General features: G+C 45.4%; 1 protein-coding gene across 2 annotated transcripts in view; it reads right to left on the reverse strand.

The window, feature by feature from the left end:
* ldlrad3 (low density lipoprotein receptor class A domain containing 3) overlaps positions 1-19,023 on the reverse strand; it is a 54,391-nt gene extending 35,368 nt beyond the window's left edge. For both annotated transcript variants that reach the window (XR_013127634.1, XM_076995995.1), the window contains exon 1: positions 18,725-19,023. Coding sequence is in view for 1 of the 2 variants with exons in the window: in XM_076995995.1 (XP_076852110.1) it covers positions 18,725-18,773 (49 nt within the window). In the remaining variant the exon portion in view is untranslated. The remainder of the gene's footprint in view (positions 1-18,724) is intronic.
* Positions 19,024-19,296: the final 273 nt, after the last annotated feature.

Consider the following 19,296-nt stretch of genomic DNA (forward strand, 5'->3'; position numbering starts at 1 on the left):
AACTGAACATCCACAGGGTCATAAGAGTCCAGGAGGAGAGCTACAAATGCCCTGGGATTCTCACCTTACACAGAAAGCATGAGGCAGAAACAGAGAAGAGGTGCAGAATCCATGAACCTCCACAGGGCAAGTCAGGACCTCAGCAGCGAGGGCAACGGGGGCAATTAGATCAAAGCCGTAAACATGTACGACCTGCAAGTCACGAGATACCAAACCAGCACAATAAACCGACCTAGAAGAGCCAGGAGCTGCTGACGTCAAGACCAGAAAACCTGACAATACACAGGGCACTCCACCCAAGAACCGCCATACACAAGGCACCAGCCAGGAGCAGAGGAGAAAGGATCCTACAAAAGTGTAAGATCCACTGTCTACGCTGAGACACAAATCACCAACGAACGCATCAAAGCCAAAGCCTTGAAGATGAACTTAAGACATGGAGAACGTGGTGACCATTTATGCAGAACATGTGCTAAGACAGTTGGAAAAATATCAGGGTCTGAAGAGAGAGAAATGTGTAGGTTTAACACCAATGATAGTCCCTGTGGTAATAGAGGCATTTGGGACTGAAACACCTCATGTGGAGAAGTAGCTATAATAGATCAGTAGGAATGACAACGTCAATCTCGGTCCAGAAGAATGCAATGCTAAAAACAGCAGAAACACTGCAGCCTCAAACACGCAGGGCTCTGGTGGAGATAAACCACGGACTAACCAGTGGAAATGTGAGAACTTCTCTCCATGGAGCAAATGTAGCTTACTCGCATAAAAGATGTATTGGTAGTAAAACGTTCAGTGAAGTGCACAAGATTATCAGAGAAGCTGGATGTTTCAGATATCCTTCATCTGCCATACAAGCAGCGTGCGTCTGACGTTCTAGGACATGAAACCAAATTATCTCAGGGGGGAAATAAGTTAATAAATGTAAAAATTTAATGAGGCAGAGAAACCACTGCTAATGCCGATAAGGGTCTTTGGACAAGACTCCTAAAGCCAGTTTTCCTCCCTCTGAAACATGAGAGCAAAACAGACTCACGACAGCTCGGATGTCACGTGGACGAACAAGATCCATATCCAATGTTCAAGACCCAGGACCATTTTGGTAAAACAAACACAATGGTTCTGTTAAAGAGTACCCAGCGGGTAACAGACTAACTACCCTCTTTTCAAGCTGAAAGCGGAAAGTGGCAATAAAAGCCTCAAATAGAAGCGTTTGAGTATTTGAGTAAAGCTCCGTGTACCGCTCTGGAACATCAGAGCTCTGCTGAAATCCTTCCACTACGCAGGGAGCGGTGGCTCCATACTGGGGCCGTTCACTGTGATCCGAGACCACCTGGAGATACTCCTACACTTCAGTCCCTCAGACTGGCCATATCTCACCACGCATGGAACGGTTAATTCTGAGATAATTCTGAAGCACTATATAAACAACTAAAGAGATTTTAGGGGCCCACAGGTCATCTATGCTTGCCTGTCACAGCAGTATTGAAATGCCTTTCATATAAAGAGCAGAAAGACAAATGCTGTCTGGTTACACCACAGGAACATCTGAGGGTGATGGAGCTCTAAAAGTATCTGCTGGCCATATGACTACAAAGTGGTGTTATGCAATATACACCCCCCCCCCCCTCACACACACACACCCACCCACTCTCCTACCCACACACACACACATTCCTACCCACACACACACACACACACACACACACACACACACAGACACTCTCTCTCCTACCCACATAAACACATGTGCTTGCTCACGTTGTCTGTCTCATATGCATGAACACACACACACACACACACACACACACACACACACACACACACACACACACACACACACACACACACACACACACACACACATGAACAAGGAGTGTAAAACAGTGAACCCTCACTGAGAGGTTCACTGGTCTAAAGGCACAGGAGGAAGCTAGGGTAAAATGTCATGCTCACACTAAAGCGTTTGACAATAACCCTGGAGTCGGCTCGCTTCCCTAAATCTCTCTCCCCCACACTCAACTCTCCACTCTATACCATTTCATCTGTGCAGACCTCTCATCCTATGCAGTAAGACACCGTGAGCAGGACCGGGAAATGGAGACCAAATGTGCGTTTTTTGTCTGTGTGTTTGTGAACTCCACTTCAATCCAATGCTTGTTATGGAGGATAAATTAGGTGACAAACTCAGTTCAGTTGAATTGCCGTGTGTGCTGAAGACGCCGTTATCTCATATACGTCACACAGTCTCACACACGAGTCACACACACCGAGTCACACACACACACCGAGTCACACACACACACCGAGTCACTAATGCTCGCAGCACTTTTTCAGCAGACACAAGTATGAGAGCAGGAAAGTGCACATGCCTCCATCAGCACAGCGCCACCCAAACCCCACCCCAACCATACAACCCCCCTCCAAACCCACCCAAACCCCACCCCAACCATACAACCCTCCTCCAAACCCACCCAAACCCCACCCCAACCATACAACCCCCCTCCAAACCCACCCAAACCCCACCCCAACCATACAACCCTCCTCCAAACCACCCAAACCCCACCCCAACCATACAACCCTCCTCCAAACCCACCCAAACCCCACCCCAACCATACAACCCTCCTCCAAACCCACCCAAACCCCACCCCAACCATACAACCCTTCTCCAAACCCACCCAAACCCCACCCCAAACACATCATACTCCAAGCTCCAACACCAACAATATGGCCTGTTCAGGAGCTTACAATCACTACCACAGTTTCACAGGCCCACAGATGTCACCGGTTAGTGCAAGAACACAAACGCCAGGGCATAATACCGCACACAATAGCATCAACATTAAATAAACATCTACACTCCACAATGTGATGTGTGGCTCCAGTAACCTCTGATGTGCTCTAAGGTTGGAGGGGGCTTGTTTGGATCTGCTCAGCTCACACACTTGTGAGGACACACACGGCTGGCTCTCTCCACAGGCTTTGGCATTTTCACTATGGCACTCTGAGATACGCACATGCTACACTCCCGCCAGCTCGGGTTTCCCAGACGCGGGGCGTCAGATCGATGCCACGGATCAGTTGACCCTGTCTCCCTGCAATCTTCGCACGCCTGCTCGTGAGCCCGAGCAAAACAGCAAACCGCAATTCGAAACTGAGAGCAGGCCAGCCGTGAGACTGTCGCGAGCCGTGAGACAGACGCGAGCCGTGAGACAGGCGCGAGCCGTGAGACAGTCGCGAGCCGTGAGACAGGCGCGAGCCGTGAGACAGGCGCGAGCCGTGAGACAGTCGCGAGCCGTGAGACAGGCGAGAGCCGTGAGACAGGCGAGAGTCATGAGACAGGCGAGAGTCATGAGACAGGCGAGAGCCGTGAGACAGGCGCGAGCCGTGAGACAGGCGCGAGCCTAGCGGCCAGCGTGCCAGCCCTGCTGAGCAAACATTGGCTGCAGCTTGGCAAATTAACATTACTGGTCTGCATGGCCAACACAGACACACCTGCACCCTGTCATCTTATGCCCCTGCTAATGTTACCATGAGTATTCTGGGAGCGTCTATACACAGAAAAACACAGCCTACACTCTCAGCCTATGCACACCACACATGTACAACCACACACACACGTGATCAACATCATTAATATATATATGCACATGCACACATATGAACGCAGATGTGACCTTTACTAACACCGCTGTGTAGATATTCAAGGCAGGACAGAATAAAACACATTTACTGTATCACTGGTAAACTGTGGCATACGTAAATATTGATCTCAAGTTCTACCATCTTTAAGCCACATGAAGTCTCAGTGTTATTTCACAGGCAGGACTTTAATGTACGTTTGTCGTGGTCTTTCGTCCCCCACCGGGACCCTGGTTGATGCATCTTGGCACACATCCAAGATCTCTAGTACAGGTCAGTTATTGACCGAGATCAAAGTACATGACTGATGAGCTCACAATCCCCAGCCACCCTACACACACACACGCACACACACACACACAGCTGCTGCTGCAAAAAGAGGCTCCCTACTGAAGATCTGAAATCAGAGAGGAGGGGAATATGTTCCATCTCAGCAGTGACTGTAATGGGGGGGGGGGGGGGGGGGGTGATTGTTGTTCTGACAGTCAGAGTACAAATCGAGAGTTGGATCAATACAGACAAGCCCCTTGGGCTCCTTTGGTTGTGATGGGCTCAGAAGGCAAATGAGCCCATTTTACGGCCAGGCGAGGGAAAGTCATTTTCCAATTACTGTGCTTCTAATGACTCTGGCAGGCCGGGACGGGTCCTGAGCACAGACCAGGGCTGGAGACGTGAAGGAGAGGAACAGGGAGACACCCCCCCAGAACCGACAGGACTCGCCGCTAATGGGAACACCCCCCCAGAACCGACAGGACTCGCCGCTAATGGGAACACCCCCCCCAGAACCGACAGGACTCGCCGCTAATGAGAGCTACGACGGATGAAGGGCACCGCTGGGATGTCAGTTTTTCCACGGTGGTAACTAGGAAACGTCTCCGATTGTGTGGACGGCACACACAGTGCAGCTGTATCAGATGCCAGTGTCCTGCTGTGCAGAGGAACATAACACACTGATTAAAAAACACTTCGTACAGGAACAGGGAATAACAGGGACAACAAATGTAGCTGACTGTCCATCACAACTGGACTGCACCATTCTCAACTGGACTGCACCATTCTCCATGCTGTCAGCTGTTCTGTTTCACAAATAAATAATGCACCCATAACGTCACGTAATACATCACAACACCACAGATAATTGTGCTTTAGCAATCCTAATGCCACACAACATTACAATGGCATTTATTACCTCTTGTTAATTGGGTGAAGCTGACAGACTTTGGACAGATGACGTGCTTGAATCCACAGACTTGAACAAGATATTCTGTAATGACCGTAATGAGTCGTGCTCATCACATGTTGAAGCTGTTCGCCAGTTTGAGTGTACATGTAGTGCAGTCCAAGACAAACCCCACAGAAAACACCTTCACAACATCTACCGAGTGTTTGAAGAGAAGAAAAACAGAAGCCCCATTTATTGGTGCAAACGCCCAAACAGCCTGTTTCTCCTTTAAGGCTTCACTGCTCTAATCTCCCCTTGGTCTCCGCACAAAGGCCGTCGCCAGTTGTAATTTGCTGTGCATGATTTGGCGAAACAGCTGAACATCATCCGGGGGCACGGGGTGTGTGGGAGAGAAGATTAGCGACAGAAGTAAAAGTTCCCTGCAGCTAACGCGCTCGCAGGATTATGGCTTTGCCAGCCAGGCGCACTAACTAAATCTGTGAATGCGAATTCACAAACAGCCGAGTCCGACTACAGTACAGCTGACAAAGATCAACGCCAGCCACACTTGGATACAGAGTGATATACAAAAACTCCAACGTGTTTTTAAAATGTAGTGCTTTTTTGTGTGAGCCCACAAAGGCTGTGCACAAAAACGAGCAGGTTGCATCTCCACAGACGCATTCTGCACTGCGCTGGCATTACGCACATCGTTTTGCACAGACTTACGATTTAAAGCTATTTGTTGGAGGCGTGGTCTTGTGGCTGAATAACTGCTAAACACACACACACGCACACACACTCTCAGCCACACTCACCCCCACACACTGTTAACCATAAAGGGCATTGGTGGAGTGAAGTCAATCCAAAAATTACTTGTCCTTTGACTTTGATCTCACGATCAAATATACAAGGTTAGACTAATGGTGTCTCCATCTGCAGACACTCCAATAATTAATAAAAATGATAACAGATAGTTATCTTAAAATAACAAGAAAACAAGCAATTGGCAGCATGCGTCTATGCAGTTATCTGCTTTTCCATAAAGACCTGGACACACATACCAGGTCTTAGACATCAGCCTAGGGAGGCAACTGAAACACATTAGAAGCTTCTATGTTGTTTAAAATGGTGAATTATTAAATGTTGCAGCTAGATCCCGGTACTCTGTGAAAAAAACTAAAGTGTATGAATGTGTACATACAGGGGCTGGACAATGAAACAAACACCATTTTAGTCATTTTAGTGTGGGAGGTTTCATGGCAAAATTGGACCAGCCTGGTGGTCAATCTTCATTAATTGCACATTGCACCAGTAAGAGCTGAGTGTGAAGGTTCAATTAGCAGTGTAAGAGCAGTTTTGCTCAAAATATTGCAGTGCACACAACATTATGGGTGACATGCCAGGGTTCAAAAGAGGACAAATTGTTGGTGCACGTCTTGCTGGTGCATCTGTGACCAAGATAGCAAGTCTTTGAGATGTATCAAGAGCCACAGTGTCCAGGGTGCATCCAGTGGTTCAAACATTGTATCCTGAAGGCGGTGCCGTGTATCAGGATGACAATGTACCAATACACACAGCAGGACTGGTGGAAGATTGGTTTGATGAACATGAAAGTGAAGTTGAACATCTCCCATGGCCTGCACAGTCACCAGATCTAAATATTATTGAGCCACTTTGGGGTGTTTTGGAGGAGCGAGTCAGGAAACGTTTTCCTCTACCAGCATCACGTAGTGACCTGGCCACTGTCCTGCAAGAAGAATGGCTTAAAATCCCTCTGACCACTGTGCAGGACTTGTGTATGTCATTCCCAAGATGAATTGATGCTGTATTGGTCACAAAAGGAGGTCCTACACCATACTAATAAATTATTGTGGTCTAAAATCAGGTGTTTCAGTTTCACTGTCCAACTCCTGTACATGTGTGTGTGTGTGTGTATTTGTATCGGAGAGGGAGCCAAACACATCCAGCATCAAACAATCACAGCAGCAGCTCTTCCAAGGTCATCGCTAAAGGCACTGCACCTAAAGATATCCCTCAACACGCGTGCTGGGTAAGCCCAGAGTGAGAAACACACCTACAGCACCGTCTACCTCCTCCGTGCTGGCACACAGACCTGCACACGAAGCTCCTTCAGTAAGTCAGAACAACTGACCTTGTTCACACCAGAGCTTCTCAAGAAGGACGGCCCCCACACCTGCCCCCGCTGCTCTTTAATTGGACACTGCTAACTGAATCACACCTACCACGGCTTCCCCCCATTCTGCACTGAATCTGCTTGTTTATTTTCATAAATATGAGAAAACAGTGATGCATAATGCAAATTCCCAATCACCGTGATTAATCTGTCAGACCACGAAGTACAAACATCATCTCCTCTTAGCTCACGTTGGCGATGTTAGTGGAGGCATAAGCCATGTCATTTCATAAAATCATTAGAAACCACAAAAGCTTAATGGTTATTTAAAAAAATATTTCGTGGTTTCTATTGCTTTCAATTTAATTCAGTTTCATTCCTGCATTAAATTTAGAACTAACTGAAGGTCTTTCTTAAATTCTGAAGCCCTAACAATCTCTGTGATGTTTCCAGCAGTACCACCAAATTTAGACTGACCACATGACCACAATCAGAAGCAGGCATGTAGTAGACATAATGATAAAATGATGGTAATTACACTACTGCAGCTTACAGAGCCTATACCTAACCGTGAGGTCGGACTCACCATACGGTGCGGTCATGTTCGATTGTGAGTAATTACCCACACCAGGTTTCAATACTATATTAGTCATGTCCTGTAGTTATAGAAGCTCTTTATCATGCACCGCATGGACCCCACAGCAGATACACCTGTGATCAAAAGTATGGCTTCGTCAGGGAGCAGTCAACAGGGGGCACTACCGTACACTTCACATATATGAACAAAGTCAAAGTCAAATTTATTTATATAGCGCTTTTTACATGTTTACACATCGTATGGGTCCAGAACCCTAATGAGCAAGCCAAAGGCGACAGTGGCGAGGAAAAACTCCCTATGATGGTGGGGATTAGGAAGAAACCTCGGGAGAACCAAGACTCAAAAGGGAACCCATCCTCCATTGGGCGGCCCGTTAGCACAAGTCCGTATTTGTGGACAAAAGGTGGTTCTATAGTTATAGTTAAGGTTCTTGTTCCCTGACCAAGCAGTCACAGTCCCTTCAGTGTAGATGGTGAGCCTCAGGTAGGAGCTAGCATCAGCACGACCTCTTGTGGCAATGGCACATCCAACCCCGGCATCAGTACAGTGTGTGTGGACGAAGGACACAATCCTGATACAGTTAAGGCCGCTGAAAACGTCTCAGAATGATGCTGAAATGATCACACTGTATATCGTGGGCACTGGGAGGATACGTGCCCACATACTGTGTTTGAGAGAACTAAACTTCAGAGGCCCTGATACAGACTATTTTTAGAAAGTGTCAAAGCTCCGCACATTACGCTGGGATTACCTGTTTAAGGAGGGGGGGGGGGGGGATGCCTGCCAGAGGCTTGAACCGAGATACATTCAATCTACTGCCTCTCCTCTTCATGTCTTACCATTACGCTCCACATACCGAATGGAAATGAGCGTTTATTTGTCTTTGTGCAGCTGGGGTGCAGCGACGGGCACATTCATCCTGCGCCCACCAGCAGCTGTGAGCGGTCGGGCGGAGGGCGAAATATCTGTCAGGTGTGTTTACAGGCCTCATGGTGCACTGATGTTCTGGGAGCTGGTGTGACGGCCCAGTAAACACCACAACAATCCAGTGTGGTTCCTCTCATCCAGGGCTCTGACTAAGGCTTCCAGAACCTGTGTGTGTGTGTGTGTGTGTGTGTGTGTGTGTGTGTGTGTGTGTGTGTGTGTGTGTCATTGATGGATGAGGATGGTACTGCCAAGTGTGGCCATGAGCGTTTCTCTGATTGGTCACAAAGATCCATATCTTGTCACAGCCTTGAGATTCAGCAGTGCAATACACAACACAACGCATGGTGTATCTGAGGGGACGGGCGGGGTTCTGACAGGACACGCCTGTTTGTTTGTTTGTTAGCCAACTTAAGAGTAAACACAAATGAAGGAGAACGTGGGAAAATAAAAAGCCCATCAGCCCCGTACAACCCCTGGTTTTGTGTGTGTCTCTAATCCCTTCACTCCTTCTGGGTAATGAATGTGGTGCTGGGCCCAGGGTGACGGCCCACAGGGGCGCAGACGCACTGCCCAGCCCACGAGGCCTCGCCTCGCTCCTGCGGGAGAGGGAACTACAGGCTCTGATCCGCTCTCTAGCCGAATACAGATGAGGGAGAGGATGAGGGAGAGGATGAAGGAGACATTCAGCACATCTGGGCCATCCCCACCAGACATCGCGCCTTTCCCTTCAGTCTTCCTCACGACGTCTTCATTCCCGCCTCTCCTCCCAGGACTGCTGGACGTTTGAACTCGTTCTGGGGACGGGAGTGAAGGGTATCAAGTTCCCTCAGGATGGAGTGGTTGAATAAGTTCAGTGTGACTAATGTGCTGATCGTCATTAGCTCACAGAGTGGAGCTTCATACCAGAGTCTCAGCCAGGAAGTGAACCTGTACGGTCAACAGGGCTTACACTACCGCATGTATAAATATCATTATAAATATAATTCCATTAAGTCACAGATGGACTGCTACCCTGTCCAGAGTCGGTTACCATGACGTAACGTAGGCGACCAGGTTAGGCTCCTCCCCCAACGCCCACCAACCTCCTCTAATGCTTTAAAAGATGATGGGATGAATGTATGAGTGAATGAGTGAGTGAATGAGTGAATGTATGAATTGACAGCATATTTAGATGCTGCATGGCTGCATTTCAATTTACTTTGATTATAATATGCCATATAATAGAAAGCACAAAAAAATGGTTTATGTTTATTGGAAAAAACACACACCTTGCCTCAGCAAGTCATCTGAAGTTGGTGGAAATACTTACTGCATACAATAAACAAAAATGATTACTTCATGGTAGGGCTCATTTAAATATTGCAACCCTGTGCAATATGAGTACTGTAAAGTCCAACGCTGTCATTATGTTTAATGTATACTGTGCAGCCTTAACCCAACCTGCTGCCCCACTATCAGTATTCCAGCCACAGGTAACACAGGTGTCCAAGCCCAGATGTCTCATCTGTGACTTCAGTGGTAGTAAAACTACGATGAATCACGCCCAGTGTTTCCCCAGCACCCCAGAGGTCACATGAGTGCCGGGACGCTCGCCCTTGTCTGGTGCACTCGGGCAGCAACAGAGTGTGTCGTATGCACACGCATGCACGGGGTTAACATGGCAGCCGCCTACACAGACCGGCAAAGAAGTCACTTATTTCAGTTCAAATGCACAAAGCTTTATTTTCCCCCATGCACGTGCGTCTCAATAATGGCAGAAGGGTTTTTACTGGTCTCGGATCAGTTTAGTATGTACTCTTGTCATGGTCAAAATGAACACCTGGTGAATGGATAGGTTTCCAGATCAGCTTACCCTAAGTGAGCTTCAGTGGGATTTAATCAGTCCCAAAGCTCAGAAGTCACACAGCCTTCTCTCCGATTTCGAAGTGAAAGCATTATGTTGTCATGGTGATGCTATAATTGGGTGGGATCTAGTTTGTCAGTGTGAGATGCCATTTCACAGAGTTTCTGTGGGCAAACAGTGGCTCACCAGGGTCTGTAGACGACTCCAGACTACTGCTGAAATGTGTGCTTTTGTGATAAGATTTACTTTGAATACTTGTTTTTAAAGGCCAGAATGAAGGCAGGACAACACTAAAATATTTCTGGTATACAAACAACATGAACAATTATTTACCCCTACTTGTCAATCTTTCAGTTAACCTGCAGACACTGTTCAATTCAACAGCAGGTCCATCTGTGATTATAGAGCACTACCCATGTATGTCTCTCTTTAGTTAGCTTGCAGTCCAGCAGTCTCTCTCTGAACTGTGCGTGACGTTGTGCGTGAGTGTGGGCCAGGGCGGTCTGGTGCGGACTTGCTTCTGTATCTGACCGTTAATACTGACCACATCTCTCACTCCTCCAGAATTTTATTCATTTTTTTCTACCTTCCTGGACGCTCACCAGACGGTCCTGGGCTGGTCCATCCAGGCAGCCCGTCACATTTGTATGGTAGACATCAGTGAGATGGACGCTTCAGGGAAACATGGGGGGGAAGAAGTGCTCGTTTGTTGCGAGGTACACCTCATTTCTCTTCACCGCCATCACCGAGCCATCTGTCCTAGCAGAACAGTGCGAGGCGTGAGTGAGACGCATGATTCAACCCCCCCCAGACAAGCTCGAACCTGCAACACCATCCCAGATGAAAATCTATGACCAGTCATGTCGTTTAGGGCACTGAAATGGTCTCCATTACGCTCCAGTTGTGGTTAGGACAAAGGAGTAGGGTCAAAGGGCAGAGGAGAATGTCAGATTTAAATACATCAATAACATCAGGTATTTAGTTATACAGAACTCTCCCCAATACAGGACATGTATAAGGAATTTATTCCAATAGCTATCTTTGCTTTGTTGTGCCCGGTATATGTTACTATGGTTACGTGAATGGTAAAGTGAGGGATGGATGTTTTGACAAAGACGTTATGGCAGCCATCACAACCAGCTAGTTAGCGCTACTTCAGTTCCAAATAACCATTTTCCAGTCGTCTTGCAAAATTCTTGGTGCCTGATAACAATGTTCTGCAAATCATTTGTCATACATAATATATCTCATTATATATGTGCATTTAGGAGCACTTAAAAAAGGCATGCTTCAGTTTCTCTGAGACCCGAACTTGAATATTCCCAATCTGAATAGTGAGTGCTTGTATGGTAATGATGCTGAACCAGATATTCTCATTAAAGCATGACAGAGAAAAACTCAATTAGCATCTTTCTCTCTCGCAGCCAATGCCCTCATTTAACTAGTGGCATTAGCTAAATCTCTGACCCAAGGAAAAGCTAAAGAACACCACAAACACATGAATATCTGAGTGGGGATCCATCAAAAGAGCAGCCTTCTGATTCACAGTGTGTGGATGTAAATATTAAACGAGAGACCGTGCGCATATGCAGGGGCCTGTCTGTGTTCACATGTGCTGTGGCTGACAGCAGAGAGCGCAATAAAGAAATGAACACCGGCTTTACATTTCATTTCACCTCATGACTCCCAGTCTATAAACAGCAGGCAGGATTATAATTTTGTGGCTTCCCAGGTTCGCCTCCAAAAGAGATTACAATGCACCAAGATGTCAGCGGCTGATAAAGCTGAATCTCGAAGCAGTTTCTTTAGAAGTAGTTAAATATTTAGAGCCGGGCATGGGAAGCAGCTCTTAGATCCATACAGCAAAGACGCATTTGCTAAGAATGGGGAGTGACTGTATCAGGCCCACCATGGACACATTGCTGTCATAACAATGTAGTGCCTGCAGGTAACATCTGAACTCAGTAAGAAGAATTTTTATGCAGGATTGGTGCTGATCCTGGTGGTACCAGGTGGTGTTGGCCTAAATAACTGTCCTGAGTATGCAGCCCAACTATATACGGAGTTAAAGCAGCAGTTCAATTTGCTGCAACGCTGATGGAAAATACTCTGGTAGGACAAAGTTCCCTCCAGGAATGAACAGAATGAGCTTTGAATCCAAAAACCAACAGTTCAGTACCACATAAAAAACATGACAGTTAAAGTGTTCGGCAGAGAGAAATGGTGCATTTCTTAATTGGCTCCGCATATTTTTGAATGTATTACTCTTGAGGTAATAGCAGCAACAAAGCCTTATTGGAGGTCATGCACTATGATGGCGCTCGTAACATTAATTTAGCTAATTACCTCTTCACCGCGATACTGTGCAACGCATTGACATATAGTGAACTAAAATAAGGTAAGAGTTCAAAGAAAGGACAGTTTTCATTAGACGAACAACACCACCTTTAATTAATCAGTTCAGATATACGAACCCATTTTATTTACAAACTGTGATGAGACACCCTACTCTTCTCAATACATAATGAACACGCAAAGATCCATTTTGAAAGAGTCGCGGTGCTTTTATTTAATCAAACAAGCGGCCCTGCCGGTTTACCACACCTCTCACTCAGTTCTTCAGTAAGCAGAGGAGAGGAGAATTTCAACCATCTCCCAGGTGTACGTAGGTGGTGTGAGGGAACGAGGTGAATGAGAGCGTATCAGGAATCAGAATCGGGTCTTTTTTCTGGCCCATCCCCACTATCACACACAGTTTGTGGGGTGCTGGCGTACTTGAGACAGGAAACGGGAACTTGATCAAACAGGAAGAGAGTTTGGATGCCAGAGCACATCAGTACAAACCAACACTCAGTACAAACTAACACTCAGTACAAACCATTTGCAAGGGCGGCGGCAATGAAAGAGCCGTCCCAACACATCTAACACATGCTGGTGATTGGTGGAAAAAAATCTCTATCTTCACCTCCCAGACACACACTCAACACTCCTGAGCTAAAGGGTCACACTGAGGGAGGATGTAAAGAAAGCAAATCTGCAGGACAGACCAGCACGTAGCGTTTGTGTCCAGCGTTAGCTGTAAATCTGTGTATGTGTGTGCTATAGGTGTGAAGAAATGAGGGGCCCAGTCTGTGCCTTTAGCCTTCATTAAGCAGACGCACACAGCTGGACTCCGCACGCCACAGCCTGTGGGCCGGATTACTGCGGAGAAAAGCTCAAAATGTCCTTTCGGAATGTCAAAACAACAATAAATGACTCATCCAAACGGCAGAGCTGCCAAACAGAATTTTATCTGAGGCAAGTTCAAAGAACTCCAAAAGTCCACTGCAGAGTGGCCACTACGTCTAACGTTCAAGGTCAGATAACTTTAAGTCTCATATCTTGGGCTGTGTAGATAGTGTGAAGAAGAATCTATCTTCATGTAGAGTTCCTATTCAAATATCTCACACAGTAAGCCGAAGTAAGCCGAAGCCCTCCTGTACAAGCACAACTGGTTCCAGCTGGATGAAAGTTCACATTTGAGACGTTTTCAGCTGCTCTTTTACACTGATTCAGGGTGGCACCATATTCATTTCCTCTTCACCTTAAGAGCTGCAGGCGCCGACGTGAAACTGACAGTATAAAGCACCCCCCCCCCCAATCGGGTTCAGGCAATTAGTCAGGGCTATCCTGGCCCGAGTCGATTTCATGAGCCCACACTCCTGTCGGCCTTAAAGGTCTGCATGGCATGGCTGCATGTCAATACAGACTCCATGGGCTGAATTTTTCTAGGGTTAGATCCCCGCTGTAATCTCATCTCATTTGTCCTCATTCCTCACGCAACACATCGATGACACATTAATATACATCACAAGAGTCGAGGCCGTATGCAACATTGATTTGGATTTAATTGAGCAACTGAGGGAAGATTTTATTGCTCGTTTTCATCTTTTTCTTCGGTTCTCTGTGGATATTATTCATTATAGAACAGAGGGCAAGACCCTTGAGAAATTGAACATGCTGGTGTTGTGCAGTTCTAATCAAATAAACTTGGTTACTGTTTGTATGCTAAATGTCTTATTTAACCGAGTCACTGTGGGACACGTCAGAGCACGTCAGAGAGAGGACCACCCCAATAAGCAGAGTGCACTCACAACATGAGGTAACCCATCAATAATTTTGTAATAAAAATAAGCAGCTACACGTTTACTAATCTGCCCGTCTCGAACACAGTGTCACTTTACAGATTGGCATAGTGTGAAACGAATAAACAATCTATTTTACTGTAATATACAGTATGAACACCCATACTTATGTTTTCTTGGGGGTTTGTGTTTACAGGATGAATCAATCAAAATACAGAATTAATTGGGCAGTTTTAATTCTCATGACTAACTTTCCTTTAACGGCCAGTTAAAAGCCCAGCGAGCTGCATCACAGTGTGAGAAACATAAGGACGAACCTAACATGGCCACATTAATACAAAGGTCACCCACTGATAAGAAGGTCAATGCTTCAACCTGACATCTCAGGTGTCATCTCTCACTGACAGGTTAGGGTAATCGAATTCAGTCCTTCAAACAGCCCAGAACAGAGTGGTTACTGAGGAACCTGAAACACTTAGCATTTTACACAATGAAGAATTCAACAGGGAGGTGATGTAATGTATAACCAAAACGAATACATCTGTGACTGTACATGTAACACCAGTGTTGGGAACGTTACTTTAAAAAAGTAATTAGTTATAGTTACTCACTACTTGTTCAAAAAAGTAACTGAGTTAGTAACTGAATTACTCTATAATAAAAGTAACTCGTTACCAGAGAAAGTAACTATTTGCGTTACAGTTAAAAAAAGTTATATGCCAATGAATAAGGATTTTTTTTTGAAAAAGCAGTTTTTACAGTGAGTTGAAATGAGTAGATCAGAAAGGTGTTTAACTTTTGATATTTATTGCACATCCACAGACCAGTGCAGGATAAAATCCTTTAATATCCCAAATCTTTGTAAAAAAAAAATAAAAATAGTAAACAGTTACACTATATAAAGTGCATTTACATCTATCAAATAAAATTAAATTCTCTCAACCTGAGACAACTGTTCACAACAGAAGTAAACTTAACAATACAACCTCTATTCTTAATTAAATAATTCAAATACCCAGTCTGGTAGACATTCAGGAACTTAAATAATGTTTATATCGCCACCTTGAAGAAAAATTAGCATTTTCGTCTTGCTCCTGACTCGCCATTTCTGTCTCCTCTCCGTTTGTGTCGTGTGCTTCGGCGCGCGTGTAAAAACACTGGCTCTGATTGGCTACCATAACGCTGCCTTAGCCAATCGCTTACTGACTTGTTAAGTTAAACAGGTGTTACACCGAGAGCCGTGATCTATTGAGATCTGTTACTCCTCACTAGCCTGAGCAGCGGTCCGCTCGCATTACTGTTAGTATATCAATATATAGTAATGCACCGCTTTTAATGACCAGTAACGTCAACGGCGTTGTAACGACAGGACAAGTAATTAATTATATTATCCCGTTACTAACAAAATGACGCCGTTACCTAACACCGTTATTTTTAACGGCGTTATTCGCAACACTGCGTAACACTAAAAATCTTTATTAGAACTGAGAACACACATATTAAACAAATGGTTGTTAACAGCCCCGTCGACAGGGGGGGACAACCGGGTCTGTTGTCCCGGGCCCCAGGGCCAGGGGGGCCCATCAAAGAGCCTATAGTCTATAATTTTAAATATAATCTTGAAATCTTTCATTAATATGAAATTCTGTACTCAAAATAAGCTCAATGGCTAAAATATATATGTTTTTTACCTATCTGCATATTTTCCATTAAGTGCATACACCCCCGCCTCCCACTGAAAAATGGTTTGATCCAGCACCGACCGTAGCCGGCCGGTACCCCCACAACAGCTGGAAATACAGTGGTGGATAGTTAAAGTAAATACAGAAATCTGGAGCGCAGAAAAGAAAGGAAAAACATTTACCTGACGAATTTTAATATTGCATTGTGTTCCAGGTTTGAAAAGTGCTGGAATTTAGGCTAAAGTACTTGTTTGGGGGGTAACATACTGTCCATCTTTAATCATAAAGCCACGGTTAAGAACCAGGTATGCAGAGCTTTAATAATGCCTTTAAGAAGACGTGTATTTCCACACAGAGTGGTTTTAGAGGCAGAACCTTACTTTAAGATTACAAGTTGACCATTGTCAGACTAGAATTTAATATTATACCTACACACACAAACATTTGAAAAGCTTCCCAAAAAAAAGTCTCTGCTGTCAAATCACAAATGTAAACACCGTGAATTCACTAGCTTCCCTAAATTGTAACAGTTATATTATCATACATGACAAAAATAGAGCTTTTTGGTAATAAATGCCAGACAACTGTCAGACAAAATCAACAAAAATAAACAAAAAAATGAGTGAGTCGTGCAATAAAAAATCCTAAAACCTAGTGCCAACCGTCCAAGTCCGAACACGTAAGTAATTAATAGTTTGGCGGCACATCTGTGGTGGTGTAGGGCTTGTTTAACTCCAAAAAGACTGTCACTTGTAGGACACATGGCATCAAGACCCCACATACCTGGAGAGTCTAAACCCGTCTCTGCCAGATGGCGAGCTGGGGGCCAATATTCCAGCTGGCCAGTTACCCAAATCGTACCTTAAAATCCACACAAATGGTTCACTGACCAACTTCCGCAGTGGCCATTTCAGTCCTCTGACCTACACGGCATTAATAACCTGTGAGGCGTGCAAACACCCAACACTGGAGAAGCTGTCAAACAATTGAAGCGTCTTTCAATGAAGGAATGAAGGAAGGTCAGGGCTGGATCTCCAAACAACAAAAACACAACTGACCCATTCTGTCACCGACATGCACACAAAGTCCTGAGATCCTGTGATATATATGCTCACCACTACACACGGCCAAATATCCATAACACAGGTGACGCTCACGTCAATTTACAGGCCTCCCTAGACAAACACAGTTCTAGTGCTGTCAAACAAACGGTTTTGGATTTCAGTATCCAAAGATGCTGGTTTGCAAACAATTAGATCCCATTTCATTCAGTCACACAATCAAAATGGGGGATGTCAATATAACAATGAAACTCAAACCAAAGTTGGCATCAAGACTAACCCTATATAAAGTTCCAGTGTACTAAGTCAACAGGGATATGTACATTTATAATGAAATGTAAGGTAAAATGTGGATGAACTGTGTAACAATAATAATACACTGTGCATTCGATATATATATTACCTGACTACCTGGAATCATCTTCATATATTTGTCTGTATTATTATTATTATCATTATTTTAATCTTGACAGTTTCATCCACCTGTCATTAATCAACAGTGTGGCGCATTAAAGCATATGCTTTGTCTGTTTACAAATACAATGTGCAAAATCCAGCAAATTTTAAAGCAAGTCTTTGATGATAACACATTCAGGTTTGCAAAATACTACTAGTTCCTTTGTTAGTGTAGCTTACAGTACAGTATCTTTTAGCAACACTAACATCCACATGATTGTAAATATAGCCACTGAATGATGTCACGATTAACCGGCTGGTGTTTAAATGACCTTGAACAGATACACAGCAAAGATAAAGTAACATGCTCGCCTAATAGACCAGTGAGTCTCCTCTGTGGTTTATGGTTATGGTTTGATGGGGTTATGGAGGAAGGATGATGTAGTTGAAGAGTGTGTAGGTAGTCTGGAGAGACCTCAGCCTACAGCATCAGGACTCTGAGACAGAACACAATCAGGTCCAAATCAGAAGTTTGTGTAAAGGGCTTAAATGCGTTTAAATCATTAGTCATCCACTGCAGGCTACAGGTCTTCAGAGCCACGTGGATGGTTGTTTATCAGCTGCTGATCCATCACTGCGACCCAAATGGACAAATTCTCTGGTTATAAAAAGAAAGAATGCACAAAACGGACGAGGTCGACCTGGTCGTAGCGCATTTACAGCCCTTTAAATGATCTACATTCACAATAAAAGCCACATTCAACACATAAAACAGAAGCGAGTCTGGTGAACGTGTCACTGGGTCACTCGTGTCGGTTCTGCCCTCGGTCCAAACCAAACGGACCGTTTCATTACAGCCCGTAAACCGCTTTATAAACGCAGCCGAAGTTACGCGAATAAACACAGAACAGCTTCACGTAACATCACACGTACAAAACAAACGTGGGAAGTTCACGGTATCAGAAAGGTCCACTTGGTTCTGTAAAAGCGGCCCGAGTTCACGGCGTTGTTGATGAAAACACACCGATACCGTTTTAAACCCGCAACGTTGCGGTACCGTGCGAGATCGGCGGATCATTTCAGATGAGATGTTGGTACAGATCAACTCTCGGAACAATATGTGGCCTACGGAGATTTAACGGATCCACTCACCAACCGAGCTGCCCGTTCCCGAACCAAGCAGGAGGTACCAGACCCACATCCTAGTTTGTAGTTCAGCCCGGCCCAGGTTCAGCCCGCTGTGGGCCAACACTCGGGTGGGTTTGAGATCCTCGGCTCTGCGCCTTTTCCTCTCCACGGATCCTTTTACCCCGCAGCCAAAGTTTTCTGACTCGGAGGACGGTGGGCTGGACTGGGACGGCCGAACCAGGCCGGGAGTGGACGGGAGGAGCCGGGGTGGGTGTCGGGTTCACAGAGGCGGAGACTTGAGCAGAGGAAGAGAAGAGGACAGAGATCCACACAGCCTGTGACTACAGATATTATCTCGGGTAGAAAACAGGATCACAACTTCAGGAAAGAGCGAGTTATTGTAAAAATGAGAGTTTAGAAAAAAGACTAACACCAACAACCAAGCAGAAAAGAACATCCTAACGGGGGAGAAGAAACATGACAGTAGTAAATTAGAAAAAGACTCACAACCCCCAAAGCTCACAATCCCCAGCCACCCTACACACACACACACACACACACACACACACACACACACACACACACACACACACACA

This window comes from Brachyhypopomus gauderio, unplaced genomic scaffold (assembly GCF_052324685.1).
Source record: "Brachyhypopomus gauderio isolate BG-103 unplaced genomic scaffold, BGAUD_0.2 sc316, whole genome shotgun sequence".
Classification (NCBI taxonomy): domain Eukaryota; kingdom Metazoa; phylum Chordata; class Actinopteri; order Gymnotiformes; family Hypopomidae; genus Brachyhypopomus; species Brachyhypopomus gauderio.